General features: G+C 44.9%; 1 protein-coding gene across 2 annotated transcripts in view; it reads right to left on the bottom strand.

The window, feature by feature from the left end:
- Nucleotides 1-14,772, bottom strand: part of vps13b (vacuolar protein sorting 13 homolog B) — a 312,159-nt gene that overhangs the window by 96,574 nt on the left and 200,813 nt on the right. For both annotated transcript variants that reach the window (XM_030102906.1, XM_030102905.1), the window contains exons 33-34: nt 10,321-10,447; nt 8,912-9,055 (exon numbers count right to left, since the gene is read on the bottom strand). In XM_030102906.1, the coding sequence (XP_029958766.1) occupies nt 8,912-9,055; nt 10,321-10,447 (271 nt within the window). The remainder of the gene's footprint in view (nt 1-8,911; nt 9,056-10,320; nt 10,448-14,772) is intronic.

Here is a 14,772-nt window from a genome sequence, read left to right as displayed (position 1 = left end):
CGGCCTCTGATGTGCTCCACGTTCGGCTCTCAAAGGAGAATGATGCAAGACCCCCTGTCCCCTCATCTGTGTTAGCACGGATGAGCTTTTACCGAGGGAACAGAGAGGACACGTCTCAGGGACTAATAACGAAGTTGGGGGGGGGGGGGGGGGGGGGGGGGGAGTTGGGTGTACGACAACAAAAACGACAAGCAGAGCAAACTAACCGGACTGGACAAGCACGGTTCAAAAAAGACCATGAAGGAAAAATGGCATCTCCAGATGTTTAGAAACCTGATCAAGCAACACCTGCAAAACTGTAAACTTTGAAACTTCTATACTATACAGGCTCACAGAGATCACAGGAGGATTGGACCCAGTACGAGAAGGACAAACAGTGTGTGTGAGGGGTCCGATGATTATGATGATTTGTGACATGCAGGCTGGAGCACCTCCAGCCAGACAAACTCAAACAGGTGAGATGGAAAATCAAGTTCAGCTCTTCTTAAATAAATCGAGTAATGCTTTATACACATTTTGTAAATAATTCCAGTTGCACAGTTCACCACTGAATGTGAAGAGGCTGAGACAGTTCATAAATACAGACATACAATAAATACATACTGTACCAAATATATACAATATTTGCTTCGGATCATGAAGACGCAATATTTCTGAATAAAATAACATCTGTGCTGTATGTGATACACATCCCCACTTTCTGTTTAATTCTTTCTATTGCAAGGCTGCCTTAAAACCCAAGGCCCTGATTACAAAACAACGATTCAAGTGAAAAAGCATCATTTTTGTTTCAGCACCGTTTCACACAGCGCCTTTTTGAAAACATTGGTCGTCTACGGAAACGGCAGAAACACTGAAAACGATGTAGTTATCCACTCGAGCCACTAGTTGATGCTGTTGGGTTGTTTTTGTCATGAACTCCCACACTGGCAGAAAACAATATGCTGTCAGCACCAACAGTGGCGAGTACATGGACACTGACACAGACGCAACAGACGAGGCAGTTTGCCTTGAACTGGCCCTGAGTGAGGCAGAGCTGTCAGCACTCACACATCAAGAGTCAAACTGGCACAATCCGCTCTAAACTCACTCTAATGCTGTGCAACATTTGACTCCTGGGTTCCACTGTGTGTTTTCAAAATGACAAATATCATCAAGGACTGATCCAAATGCAAATCAAGCAATGGGTGCTTGTTAGAGGTTTTTCCTTTCAAAGTGAAAGCCGTACTAAATCTCTGTAATCAAAATGATCGAACCATTTATTACATCAAGAACACTAAAACATGAAGCTGTGCTGACGCTGAACTGAGTTTTTATCCTGAATTCTCTGTCTTTTATCTGATGTCCTTTTCAAATCCAAGCATTGGCTTTCTCTGATAAATGTTTTTAATGACCTGGTTTAATGTCAGATTGTTCAAAACATAAATCAAACCGAGTTCATATTTTGAGAGGTAATTTTTTTTATTTAATTTTTTTTTTTTTACTTTTTTAGTTTCCACCTTTATGTGACCCGGAGAGAAAGACATGGGTGGAAAAACAGAAAATGTTACCGTATCCCTGGAAAATCTTCTAAAAGCCTGAAATGATGTGTACATTTTGCTTTGAGAGTAAATATTTACTCCATTGAGAGCAGTCCAACAGGAAATCAGTAGTACACTCCTGGAGCATGTGGACCGACATGAAAAGCGGAGTTGGGAAGAAGCAGCCACTCACACTGGCACTGTTACTGTTCAGGTCATCCAATCCCCTCCATCACCTGTTATTCTAGGTGGACTCTTGCTTATACAGGTGTAGAAGAAAAAAAAAAATCTGTTTCCTCTTTTCACCTCTTCAGACAAAAAAAAAAAAAAAAAAGTCATCTGAACAAAGTCTGCTGAGGTGTGTGTCTCAGGCAGTTTGCCCTGGTGTGCCCTGTTTTTACTGCTCCCCTGGGCCTGTGACCTTGCTTCCCTTGCAGGCAGAGAAAGTGAGAGAGGGAGCGGGAGAGCGAGCGAGAGCAGGGCATTCCCTCCTCCTGCTCACCTGAGTCGTCACCCGATCTCCGGGTTCATGGCGAGGGGCCTCCTGCCTTCTCCTCAAAGGCGCCGTTTGTTTCCCCCCGCGTTCTAACAGAATTCCATCCCTTAGTGATTTTATCTGGAGTTTTCACGCCAATTTTGCCAAAACCGATTGAGGGGAGAGCAAATTCAGCTGCTACTGATCTCAAATAGATTGAGTTTCCAAGGGGCCAATTTAAGAAATGTGCCACGGTTGTGCTTTGAGAAGAGCCTGGTCGGGGCGCGGGGGCCGAACAGGGAAGGTGAGTTGTTATGACTGGCTGTCAATTAGCAGTTGATTCACACAGGAGGGTCAGTGAGACAGAGGAAAAAAGATATGATTTCATAACAAAAGAAGGGCAGCAAGATGAACATTGGCTATGAAAGTATGTGTGTTTAAGATAAGTCGAGACAACGACACTTACTTTGCAGATGTAAGGCAGCCAAAATGGAAAAAGAGATGGCTGCACAGGGAGCTTTATTTATTATTCCTCTCAGCAGCAACAGGGCGAATGAAAATAGTGCCGAGCAGGATGGGGAAGAGGTCAGGGTGAAAGAAATCTGGCCCTCAGAGAGGGTTAATGGCCAGGTTGACTGGCTAAGAGCTGACCTCTCAGGAACATCAGCTTCCACATTTGTAGACAAAATGCTTTGGATATAACCGGGAATCAAAGCAAACAAGCAGACTCTGCCTCGCTGTCTCATCTTCGTGTGTTTCTGCCCTCTTTCTCACTTGTTTGGTAATCCTCCGTCAAGCTGTCTCCACTGTCTGCTCTGCTCCTTCCCCGGCTTTGGATTTCCACCCCCATCTGAAATCTCCATGTTTATCTTGGACAGCAGAGTATGAAAGAGCTCCTCTGACACCTCACTGTCCTCCAAAGATCAGAGGTCACAAGGGAAATTTCGGTTCTCAAAGCTCAAACAGCTACGAGACAATATGAAACACTCATCACAAAGAGGAGCGGTCCTGGAAATCGTTTACTTTAAACATACACAGCCGAAGATCTTTCTCGGGTCACTCGCTGAGCCAAGCTTGTCAACAACACCGCGCCGTAGATAAGCTGTGCTGCGCAATTCTGATCCTTGGTTAACACTCCTATCTGAACCAGAGCAGAACTGATGAACCGAGGAGCCCGGAAGGTCATTCTGCCTCCTGCTCCCATGGTCACTTTCAACTGGAGTGAAGACTGATGTGAGGAAAGGTTTTTATTAGTTGAGATGTTTTTTTGTTTTATTGTGTATTTACTGACAAGCAAAGCAAAATGTGGAAGAGATTTCTGTGTTGTTGCTGCTGGCCGACGACTGAACAGCAGCACCGAGGAAAGTTCAAGTCCAGTACAGATGGGATGAAGGCATGCTGGAAACCCTGCCACAGGTCTTCTGTGGATTCAGATTCAGGCACATTCAAAATGAAACTGGGCTGTTTGTGGCGCTTAAACTAAAACATGTCTTGGCATCTCTAGTGTAGATCAACACATCCTTTAAGTACTGATAAATGTATGGTTATTTGAACCTGAAGCTAATGTGCAACATATCCAAAGTATTGACTGCTTTCAGACTGAAAAGACTATCAGACGACAAAGATATTCTATTCTTATTCAGGGTCAGTCACCAAAAAAATCAAATCAGTCATAAAACATGGTAGATATAATCATTTTTGAAAGGGAGACAAAAGACAGAGTCCAGAAACAGTTGACTACAAATGTCAAAAGTGGAAAAAAAAAAAAAAAAAAATCGCTTATCGGAAGAAGCTGGAGTAAATAGCACTTGAGGGTCTACAGAGGGATGAGAACGGTCACTGAATATTAATCCAGAGAGAGATGAGAACATCAGTATCACTGTGAGAATGAAACTTTCTTACTGGAGTGCAACTCAGACACATCTGCAGGACACCGCTGCTGCTGCTGCTGCTGAGGCGGTCCAAACTACTCCGGCCAAATACTGTTGAAGTCCAGTGGCCTGCGATCCTCACACTCCAGGAACACTTCAGTTTCACCTTACATATGTGTGACTTTGCTGCATCGCAGGCCGGTCGGATGACGACTAAACACTTCACAAATTATGAAGACTTTGAAGAGACAAGACCTTGATTCCCTCTGTCATTACAGCAACTTAATGGACCCTTCCATCTCGCTAACAGGCCAGGGTGAAGGGTCCAGGATTATGTTTTAAGAAAGTTTTAACACCATTGAGACCGTTCTCGTGTGATGACAGACATCTCTCCTCTGGTCCTGAGTCATGGAGTCGCTCACCATCATCAAGTGCATTGGAGCAGCAAGACTGTTTAAACTTGCCGAGGTTGGGAAACAGTATTTTAAACAAGGACTGGGAAAAACCCTCACCATACAAACAAATTTAAGTGGCGAGTATATTATCTGTACACCGCATGCATCAGTAAAACACAACTACCTCCCCACTAATAACTTAAAACGACTGTCCAAACCCGCCACTGCTACTGAAAACCATCTTTGCGCCTACTGAGAAGCTTTCCTTTAATAGCACATCCTCTTGGCTGGCGATCCGGCCTGCCGTGAAGCGCTGCATGTGCCAACTGCGCACGAGAATGCAGGCCATGTGTCTCGTTCAGGCAGGCATTAAAGAGTACACAGACATAACAGTACAGCAATATTATAATCTACAGTCTGTCAAATTCTATCTGTATCCGGAGAGGGAAACCTCCTCACTATCGGCCAGCAAAGTGATGTAACCAGCGCGCTCTGGAAGGGTCAGCACTTTTCCAAGCAGGAGCGGTGCCAGTCCCACAAGGGAAAAAGGAATGAATGAGAGACGACAAAAGAGCATGGAAAAGCGAGGTGAGTGATAGATTGGGGGAATGAGAGAAGAGCTGGAGGACGGTCAAATGACTCAGGAAAGAGACTTTAGCTAGATAGTACGGCACATAGCCTTGCAATTTTAACCAAAAGCAAAGAAAAGAACAGGAAAAAGAGCGGAGATAAAACAGGTGAAGAACCATTCAGACGTTTTCTCCATGTGTGTTCACTAAGAACCTTAATTTGGAGGTTCCTGTGAGGCCTGATACCTTTTACCAAAACCATGTACTGCCTTGGCATGTCTCTGTGTGCACTGGCATTGTGTGTGTGTGCGTTGTGCATGAGTATTGGAGGAAGTCTAAAGCCCCGTTTCCCATGCGTGTAATCATCCCAGGATGAGGTGGAGGATGAAGCCGAGCGGGACTTCCCCTGTACCAGAGGGTATTTTCCTCTCGCACTGTGGTACGAGCACATGGCTGACCCGCTCTGCCTGTGAGAGTGTGTATATGTGTGTGTGTGTGTGTGTGTGTGTGTGTGTGTGTGTGTGTGTGTGTGTGTGTGTGTGTGTTCTTGCTCTATACCAGTTTGTTGGAACATTTTAAAACCAACCCAGGTATATTGTGTAAAAACATCTGGCAAGTACAGTTTATAAAGAGACAGTGAGAGGGTGAGGAGGAAAGATCTGCTGCATGTGGAAGCGGAGCTCAAAGGAAAAGCAGAGACCAAGAGTGAGAAAACGTAATCAATCACTCATGAGACCTTTGGTGGAGAACGGACAGCGTCACATCAGAGCAAACACATAGGTCAGCTGTTCAGTCATGAAGAAGTGTTACAGTCCCGGCTTTCAAATGAAAGCTGCAGACAGTTCGCAGCCAGAGAATGTGCGAGCCATATGCAAGTAAATGAATGAGAGAGCGAGTGTGTGTGTGTGTGTGTGTGTGTGTGTGTCTGTATGATGATCTGCATTTCTATGTTGCCGGGTGACAACGCTGATGACACAGCAGTGAGATAAGTCCCAGAAACCGCTCCATCATCTATTCATAGCTCCGTGGTTGCGGGGCCTCCTGGTGCTGGAAGCTGCCTGATCTGAACTCAGCTTCACTTTATCATCACTGCCATCCAAAGGGGGGGGGGGACAAACGAAACAGAAGATGGAGTCAAGCTGTGACGGACCGTAGCTAACGCCACGGCAAACATCCTAATAACGCAGCAATTTAAAGAGAAACACATCTGCTGTGAAACCATGCCGTACTTGATTTGCATCTGTGTCGCGATTTAAGTGGAAAACTGCTCCGGTGACTGCAGACGACTGGCTACAAAGCACAGCGAGCTGGAATGAAATCCATTATGAGGAAATGATCAAGCGTCAGCATGTATGTATGGACAGCTCAGTGTCTAGAAATGGCTGAAATCACACACAATGCCTGCACACATTGCCCACGCGCCTGGCTTGCCTCACTACTGCCAGGGAACCCAAAAGCCCCTACAAAACAAATTCATTAACCCAGACAATAAAACACAGCTGTGAGGGGCGATGGGAACTGTTTGAAATCAGTGCCTGGGATTGGGGAGAATCTATTCAAGACAAACAGCATGAGAAAAAAGGAGGGGAAAAGATTTTGAAATGAGAGAGTGAGTAAGAAGCGGTGTTTAATTTAAACTCCAGTTGGGGACAGTGCTGTGAGAGCGGAGATGCATTATTGAGGCACAACAACAAAAAACAACTGCCTGCACCAGATGCCGCAGTCCCAGGACCTGTTTCTAATTGAATCCTTTGAACAGGTTGTATAAGGGAAGTACAAACAGAACTGTCAAATTTGATAAATATCATTACCAGAGCTTGGATCGATCACAAAGAAAAACAACGTGCGCAGAGTCCAAATTATGATATTGTGGAAACTGGCACTGATAACACAACTAAACTATAGGAAGACTGTGTGACATGCCAGCAGGTTGTCGACAGACATGAGCGGAGTTTAACTGCGTCTAAAAAGCCTTCGCCGAGTCCACACTTCAACCTCAACGCCAGACCTGATTTGCCGGAGCTGCGTCTCCTGTTTGAGCAGGCTGCACATCTATAGGAGCCGAGCTCACTGAACGCACCACTAGAGGGCTCTATAGCTTGCATAATGGACCGGGGAGACCAGATCTGACCAAGTCTTAGTCATACTGACCTCCCCGCTGCAGGGGCTGAGCAGCCGGACTGATCCGGCCGCCAAGAGTCTTACGACACCAAGATAGATGGAGGTACAAATAGTTTTACAGACTGTCAAAAAAGACAAAGCCAGACCACATTTATCCAGAGTAACCTCTATTTTCTGCAGCTGCAGTGAGGTGAAAACACACCGACTGACCTCAGCGTTTAAGATGCTTTAATGTCAAAACTATAAAACCTTACGAGTAACCAACCTGGAATAATGCACCTGAAGTGAGGAGGGCATATTTAAAAAGTCAAAAATGAATGAAAACAGGGGCATTTTCTCCAACATATAGTCTTAATTTCCCCATAAGTAAAGGTTGATTATTAGATTACCTCATTCTGGACCTGTGTGTCATTGCAATTTGGCTTAATCCAGCTGAAGGCTGCAATGAAACAGCAGATGCAAAGTACTGCAGGAAAAGTTCCCATCACTTGTATGAAATGAAAAACAAAACACTGCACGGTAAGTAGCTACTGCCACAATGATCTTGAGCAATCCTCTGAAGCTGCAGTTCCTCCAGGAGTCACAGCTCATCATAAATGTGCAGAAAAGCAGGATCGCAGAGGAAGGCTTCACACTGTACGTGTGGGGTGTTGTTGTGAAGCTGTAAGGTGTCGCTGGCTGGGATTAGGAAAAACAACTGAACCTCAATGAATCAAAATCTAAATGGTCTTATTTAAGCTGGTGACACTTTCTTAGGGGCTGAGACTTTTTTATTTTTATTTTTCAGACTGTTGCCAGCAGACCTCCCAGAGTAGCTGCTGAAATTTCTCATCCTGCCTTGAACCTGGTTGAACCCTCTGCAGCCGTTAGCTGGCCCTCAACAGAATCAAGCCATGAATCATTACAAGTCAGGGGTGAGGGCTCGGAGATCACCCAAATCAAGAACAGATGCACAACAGGCACCTCCCTAGGTGTAACTGCAACTAACCGAAAGAAAAGGAGCCCGTCGCGTTTTGTTTCTGTGATACCTTTCTGCCCAGATCTTCTAATTTCATCGGCGTGGATTGTGAACGTCACAGTTTGTGATTTGAGATGGATGACTGGAAACGTTCCTTCCTGAGAAGCCTCCATCGCGTCACAGAAGCCTTATAGGATGTGAGCCATGGGACACAGCGAGCACGTCAGTGCGCACATCCTCCCATAAAGAACCGAAAGAGGAGATAACAGTAAAATCACTCTTTCAGCTGACTTCACTGCGTCCCACTCGCCCCCTCGCTGTCTCTGCCGTGTCCCCATCCCCTCATCTGTGACTCCCATCCTCACCACAGCTGGTAAATATTTTTATATTGCGTTCCATTAGAGAGCTTCATTAAGCGGTCAGACGGGGCAAACGGCGCCTGGGAGATCCCTGTCCTGTAAACAATAGGAAGGGTCCTGAAAGCTGCAGCGCAGTAAACTACGGCCACATTAAAGAACAGCCCTGTGCTGAGTGAGTAAATATTTGAATGTGCTGGATTCACCCAAAATAGTCACAGCATCGTCAACGTGATTGGGAAGGATTTTTAATCTAGCAAGTTAAGTTTTAGTTTTATGGGAAAAAAAACAAAAAAAAACAATTATTGGTATAAACAAGAAGGGATATTTGACAGGACCAATGTGTGATTTAAAAATGTGGGAACACAAATATAACTTCAGAAAAAGAATTGAGTTGGTGCACATAAACACAATGAAAGAGAGGGAAAATGCTAATGTGACACTGTAAATGTTTTTCGTAAAACAGGAACCTCTTGAGTCCAGATGAACTCATTTCAGTTCAGTTCTGTTGAAGCGGACCTCTGTGTGTGATATGCATTGATTAAACACCATCATGTGTACTGTTCATATGAAATACTTTTCCAGCAGAAACTCCCCCTTTAGGCACATGTTGACGCGTGTTCATCTTTGTGATTATGGTCTGTACCTCTGTGCTTTTCTCTGGAGCGTCCATCCCCACCATGTTATCTCTGAGCAGCTGCTGAAGGAGGTGCACCTGGGCAACACTGAGGTAGAAGTCCAAACTGCTGGTCACGTTCACCTCGAGGGAGTGGCCACACACCACCACCTCCTGGAGGGACAGGGGATGGAAAACAAGTGTGTGTTAGAGGAAGAGGAGGAGGAGGAGGAGGAGGAAAGAGCAGGAAACGCATCCAAAACAACAAGAGAATTGTTCATGGCCCCAGAGCATTGCTGTTCTCTCTTTTCAACTTGTATACTCTTACTATCTGCAGCATATCTCAGTCTCTTTATTCAAATGTGTCCCTTCTTACGCTCTTCCGCCTGTCCTCTCAAGGGTCCCGCCCACAGCCGGCAGTGTAAACCTCAGCCCGGAGGCTGATATTAGTCACTAACACACACACACACACACACACACACACACACAACAGTGTTGGACTCTTCTGTTCAGTTTCACTGGAGGCAGCTGAAACTTCACTCAACAGCCAGTGGACTGTTAATGTTACTTCCTATCATCAAAACATAAGTACATCAGGATTCTGAGTGGTTGTAATTGTGTGTGCAGCACCAATAATTTCAACATGACAACAAAAATACCAGAAGGTGTAAATGACCGCGTATGAACAAATGAAGATTTAGATGAAGATGAATGGCTCGCGCGCTTCATTATATTGATAATTTAAATCGTTGTAACATCTGTGAGATAAATACATGCAAAAATTAACTTATTTAAATTTGAAAACTAATAAGATCCTCATCAGAAAAACTAACAAAAATGTTCAAAATCCTTTTTTTTTGTGTGTGTGTTCTGGTTCTCACTGGCTCTGACTATAAATTTATAAAGGGGTTACACAGAAACTGTGTGTGTGTGTGTGTGTGTGTGTGTGTGTGTGTGTGTGTGTGTGTGTGTGTGTGTGTCAATGAAAACTATGGATTAGCTGTTACACATTGTCAAGGGGCACGTTAGCGTGGTCGGACAAGGCATCAAAGAGGCAGGAAGTCTCAGAGAGCCGTGCCAGAAAATATCAGCTGTACAAGCAGAAAGGTTTGAACTCTGGAGGTCAAAAGCCTCCATTACACGCCGGACCGGCTCGGGGAAGCCTAATGAGGAACTTACTGTATGTTAGGAGAGCAACGTAAATACTTCTGACATCTCACATAATCAATGTCTATTTTCATAGGAAGGAGGGATTGTGGGAGTAATGGCTGCAATCATGGCTGCTGCAGGTCAGGGTCAAAGTGCAGGAGAAGTCGGTGGAAGTCATGAACACCTCTCAACAACACGGAGGGAGAAATAAAGCCAACATCTGACTGTGAATTTAATGCATTTCGCAGAAAACAGCTGACTCTTTGGTGTGTTGGAGCGCGGGCGCTGACCTCGGACTGGCCGCCGTCTGGGGACAGGGTCTTGCTGAAGATGATGGCGGGAGCAGCGGTCACCCGGACGGAGAAGTCTGTGAGGATGGGGGTGAGGATGGCCCGGCGCTCCTGGTGCCTCCGGATACTGTACGGACAAACAAGTGAAAACGCTTCATCAATCGGGAGGACACATTTGAATCCATTCACATTTAATATTAATGTATTTCATTAGATCAGCGATGTCAAACTCATTTTAGTTTAGGAGCTACCAACAGCCATATTTGTTTTATTCGCTAGTCTGAAGAAGTTTGAGAAAGAAATCTCTTAGATTGAACCATGTTTTGGCCCAATTTTCCCTAATCAACATCTCTGTTTTTTGCTTATATATCCACCTCCTTTAAAATGTCTGATCTGAGTCAACAGAGGTTCAACCACCAAATCCAAGTGAGTACAAAAAAAAGAAAAGAAAAGAGGAAAGTGACTGTCCGATTGAAACACCTGTGTGTGGGAGGCCTCGTCTCCGGTTTATCTATTCCTGCTACATGAGAACAGAGAACACTTCAACCTATTCGTAGAAAATACAAAAAAGGTATAAATAGACGGCTACAACTCACTGGACATCCAACACAGTCCGGCTGAAGCCATTAGAAATGGAAGGTGGGTGGCACTTGTTTAAATTTACAAGCTGAGTGATCGGAGAGGAAAAAGACTTGAGAGGGAGGAAGCTTTTAACCTGGAGCGTTAAAAGCTACAAGAGGATGGGAGACACTCTCGGGTTGCTTCTTCACCAGTCTAAACCATCTCAGACAAAGACAAAAGCCACTTTTGAAAAAAGTCTTAGGAGAGATCTGGAAGTCGCTTGGTAGGTCGATTAGAGAAAATCTGATGGGAGAGATATTGAGATTTTTGGTACTCGAACTAGACTTTAGAGAACAAGGAACACCAAATGCTGTACATCATCACAAACACACCATCTCCACTGTGAAGCATGGAGGGCTGGTAGAGGTAAAGGGTAACATAAATACTGAAAATTGTTGGCAAATCCTGAAGGATAATTCGACTCTGAATGCGAAACAACATGAGAGGAACACGACAGCGACTCTGAGCTCACATCAAAATCCTCCCACAAATGGTTCAAAGACAGGAGGCTGAAGGTTCTGGATGAGCCAAGTCAACGCTGAGCTCTGAATCCAATCGAGAATTTGTGGCTGGACTTGAAAAGAGCAGTTGAGGTTTGATCCAACCTGACGGAGCGGCACTGTACAGATGTGCCAGCCTGATTGAAACATGTCAACACGGACTCAGTGCTGTGATTACAGCCAAAGGTTCACCTAATAAACACTCACTAGAAGCAGGTGAACATTTATGCAAATGTTTACTTATTTCATCGTAGTTTGTAAATTATTGGTTAATAGAATAAAAGCAAGCAAATACTGCAAGTTAGATATAATTAATCTGCTGTGGGAGTTCATATCTAATAAAACAATGAAACATAATTTCAGAGCAATGAAAAAAGCAGCTGCGGCTGATGTTTGTTTGTTTACAGATATGTGAAGTATGATCCAGCAGAAGTCCAACACATGCACATTTTGCATTCGTGTAAGAACTCCAGCGGACCCTCGTGAATTTCCCCCCCCGACATGAACACACATCCAGTGGAATCTAACAACACCTTGGAAAAGTCTGTGCCGAGCAAACTCAGAAGTTTGTTTCTGAACACGTTGTATATGTTAGAAAATGTTTGCATAAATCATGTGAAAAGACTGTGATCTCTGCAGCACTGAGATTTCAAAGTGGGATAGGTAAACAACGCTGGTATCCTTTTGAATCTTTTTTGGATTTTTTTTTTGGAATTGAAACAAAGATCTTCTAAAGCTTACGTCCTCATTTAAAAACCGACCTCCTCATTTAAATTTCCCCCAGATGAAGGAATGAAGCTTATGGCTGAACGGCGGGGCTCAATTTAACTGTTGATGGAGAGCAAAACATTTCAGACTACGGAGGATTTCTGCAACCGTTACCAACAAGATGTGTGCATTAATTCTTGAAGGCTACTGTGCGTGCCTTATTATTATACTTGTAACAATACATTCAAGAAAATAGATCTACACAAAAAAGAAAAACATCTATTTATACTTATTTGAATTATGCTCAATAGCTATAGCTGCTCGCTCATTTCAATAAAATGTCATTTCTGATGTCAGTTCAACAGGATAAAGCTGGAAATCTCAGGGATTTAAGACGCAACTTCAAATAAAAGAGCCTACTTTTTAAATCTGGATTCGCTGAATTGGATGAATTTGGACTGACAAACTCTCAACACTTCACCGGGCATGCTCATCAATACAGTGTAAAGTAAAGAATCCTCTTGATGTAAACAGCGCGCAGTATTGGTGTTGACGTGCCGAAGACCACCCATAAGGGAACACTTATTCGCTAAAAGCCCCGGCCCTTTATTTACTAATAACTTGTTATGGTTACCAGTTGTAAAATGTTTCTCGCACTGTCCCATCTGCCCACGAATGACAAGCCAACACAACACAGTCAAAACCACAAAATGTTCTCGACTGGCCTGTTGTTGCCTGTAGCTGACAGGCAGACACACGTTTCAAACTTGTTCCGGCTTTCTAAATTCAAACCAGTAGAGTTAAAAAGCTATAGTTCAAAAAAAAAAAAAAAAAAAGAGAGGAACTTCAATACTGATTTTGTCTTTGAGGCCACGTCTGTGGAAAAATCCCCACAACGCCGGCTTAGTGAAATTTCTGGTCGAACGCGTTTGAAAATGGTTACAGAGACGGGGGGAGACGTTATTTGACAAGTCTCAATTGGGAACACCCTTCAATAGTATACACAAGACGGAGCTGAGACCTTCTCATATCAGCTCTCGGTTTCACTAATGTTCATTCCCACAATCAAGTCATATTTGTGGGAACATTTGTTAAAAGTCAAACAAATATACAAGCGGGCTTTATAAGGTGGTGTTAATTGCCACATCTGCTGCTATTAAAACAATCAAGAGGCGCAGCTTCCAATATTTACAGTTGGCCGGGATTATAAAAGGCCCGGTTTCTAGGTGGCCCCGAGTACAGTACTTAACCAGAACCAATATCATGTTCACTTCTGCTCCACAAATGTGCATTACCAGTGCCCTTAAGGGATTATTTCCTGACACATTTCTGCGTGGAGGGAGTTTGAGGGAGGCCTAATTCAGAGGTGAAATGATCTGTGAGGCCAATTGGCGTTAGCTAATCTCCCCTCAGACAGGGATTGAAACAATGAGCGTCTCGTTGCAGGGACAGGTGCTATCATTCACTGGAGAGGCGAGGAGGCATACGGCTCGGTTTACCAGTAATATGGGAGCCTCAGACCGGGCTGGAGGAGTCTGTGCGTGTCTGACTCTGAATGTGTGAGTGTGTGTGTGTGTGTGTGTGTGTGTGTGTGTGTGTGTGTGTGTGTGTGTGTGTGTGTGTGTGTGTGTGTGCAGCCCTGCACGGGTGCTGTACGAGCAACAAAAGCTTGAGAGAGTAACTTTTCTTTCATTCAGGGCCCAATAATGGGATCGGTAAATGAGAAGATCAGCAGCACGGATTAAAACTGAAGCCCACACTTGGGTGGCTGACAGCAGGGGGGGGGGGGGGGGGGGGGGCGGGGGGGGGGGGGGGGGGGGGGGGGGCGGGGGCCGGGACGGGGCGGGGCGGGGAGGACAATGGAGAGTTCACAGCTCCCTGACACGGGGTCTCTGCTTGCCAGCAGCTACAAACTGTGATGAGGACAGATCCTGTCAGTGGATCCATGGTGCTGGAATTTCCTTGCAAAACCTCAGGAAACAAACTGAGGCCACTGCAGATCCACAACTACTGGAACTGAACCCAGAACGCAGCGGAGTGAACATACCGCAGGTCCAACGCTGCGGAGGGAGAGGGGTGGGGGGGGTGTATCGATGTAAGGACTCGGGGAAAGGTGTGAACTTTGGAAGTGGTGTGTGTCAAAACTTGTTACCACCAAGGTGGTGTGTTTCTGCGAGTGATTGCAGCAGACAAGTAAAGCTGTGAACTCGACTCGCCTTTCCTCGGCGTGCTGGAACAGTCTAAATCACATGTTCAGTTATGACTTGGTGGTGGTGGCGGTGGCAGCTGAGGCTGGAGAGCAGCACACTGCAGTACAGCAAAGCCCATTTTCCAATAAAGCCTGCCACGGTAAGGCGAGAGGGGAAAGAGGAGGCAACCACAGCCACCATGAATGATTTGTTTGGAGGCTAATAGTGAGCATTAGGGTGAAATTCAGAAACCTCCACCACGACAGCCAATGTGACCTCAGTGAGATCCGCAGAGACACACTCGGTTACTGATGTTAAAGAGAGGAGGCGACAGGAGACAGCAGATCAGAGGAAATCAGGCCAAGCAGACCTTCACACTCGATATACTGTTGGCTAATCTTTTGGGGACAAATACAGTTGTTTTTACATAACTT

This window comes from Salarias fasciatus, chromosome 11 (genome assembly GCF_902148845.1).
Source record: "Salarias fasciatus chromosome 11, fSalaFa1.1, whole genome shotgun sequence".
Taxonomy (NCBI): domain Eukaryota; kingdom Metazoa; phylum Chordata; class Actinopteri; order Blenniiformes; family Blenniidae; genus Salarias; species Salarias fasciatus.
The sequence above is the reverse complement of the archived record's forward strand: the minus strand, read 5'-3'. Positions and strand labels throughout refer to the sequence as shown.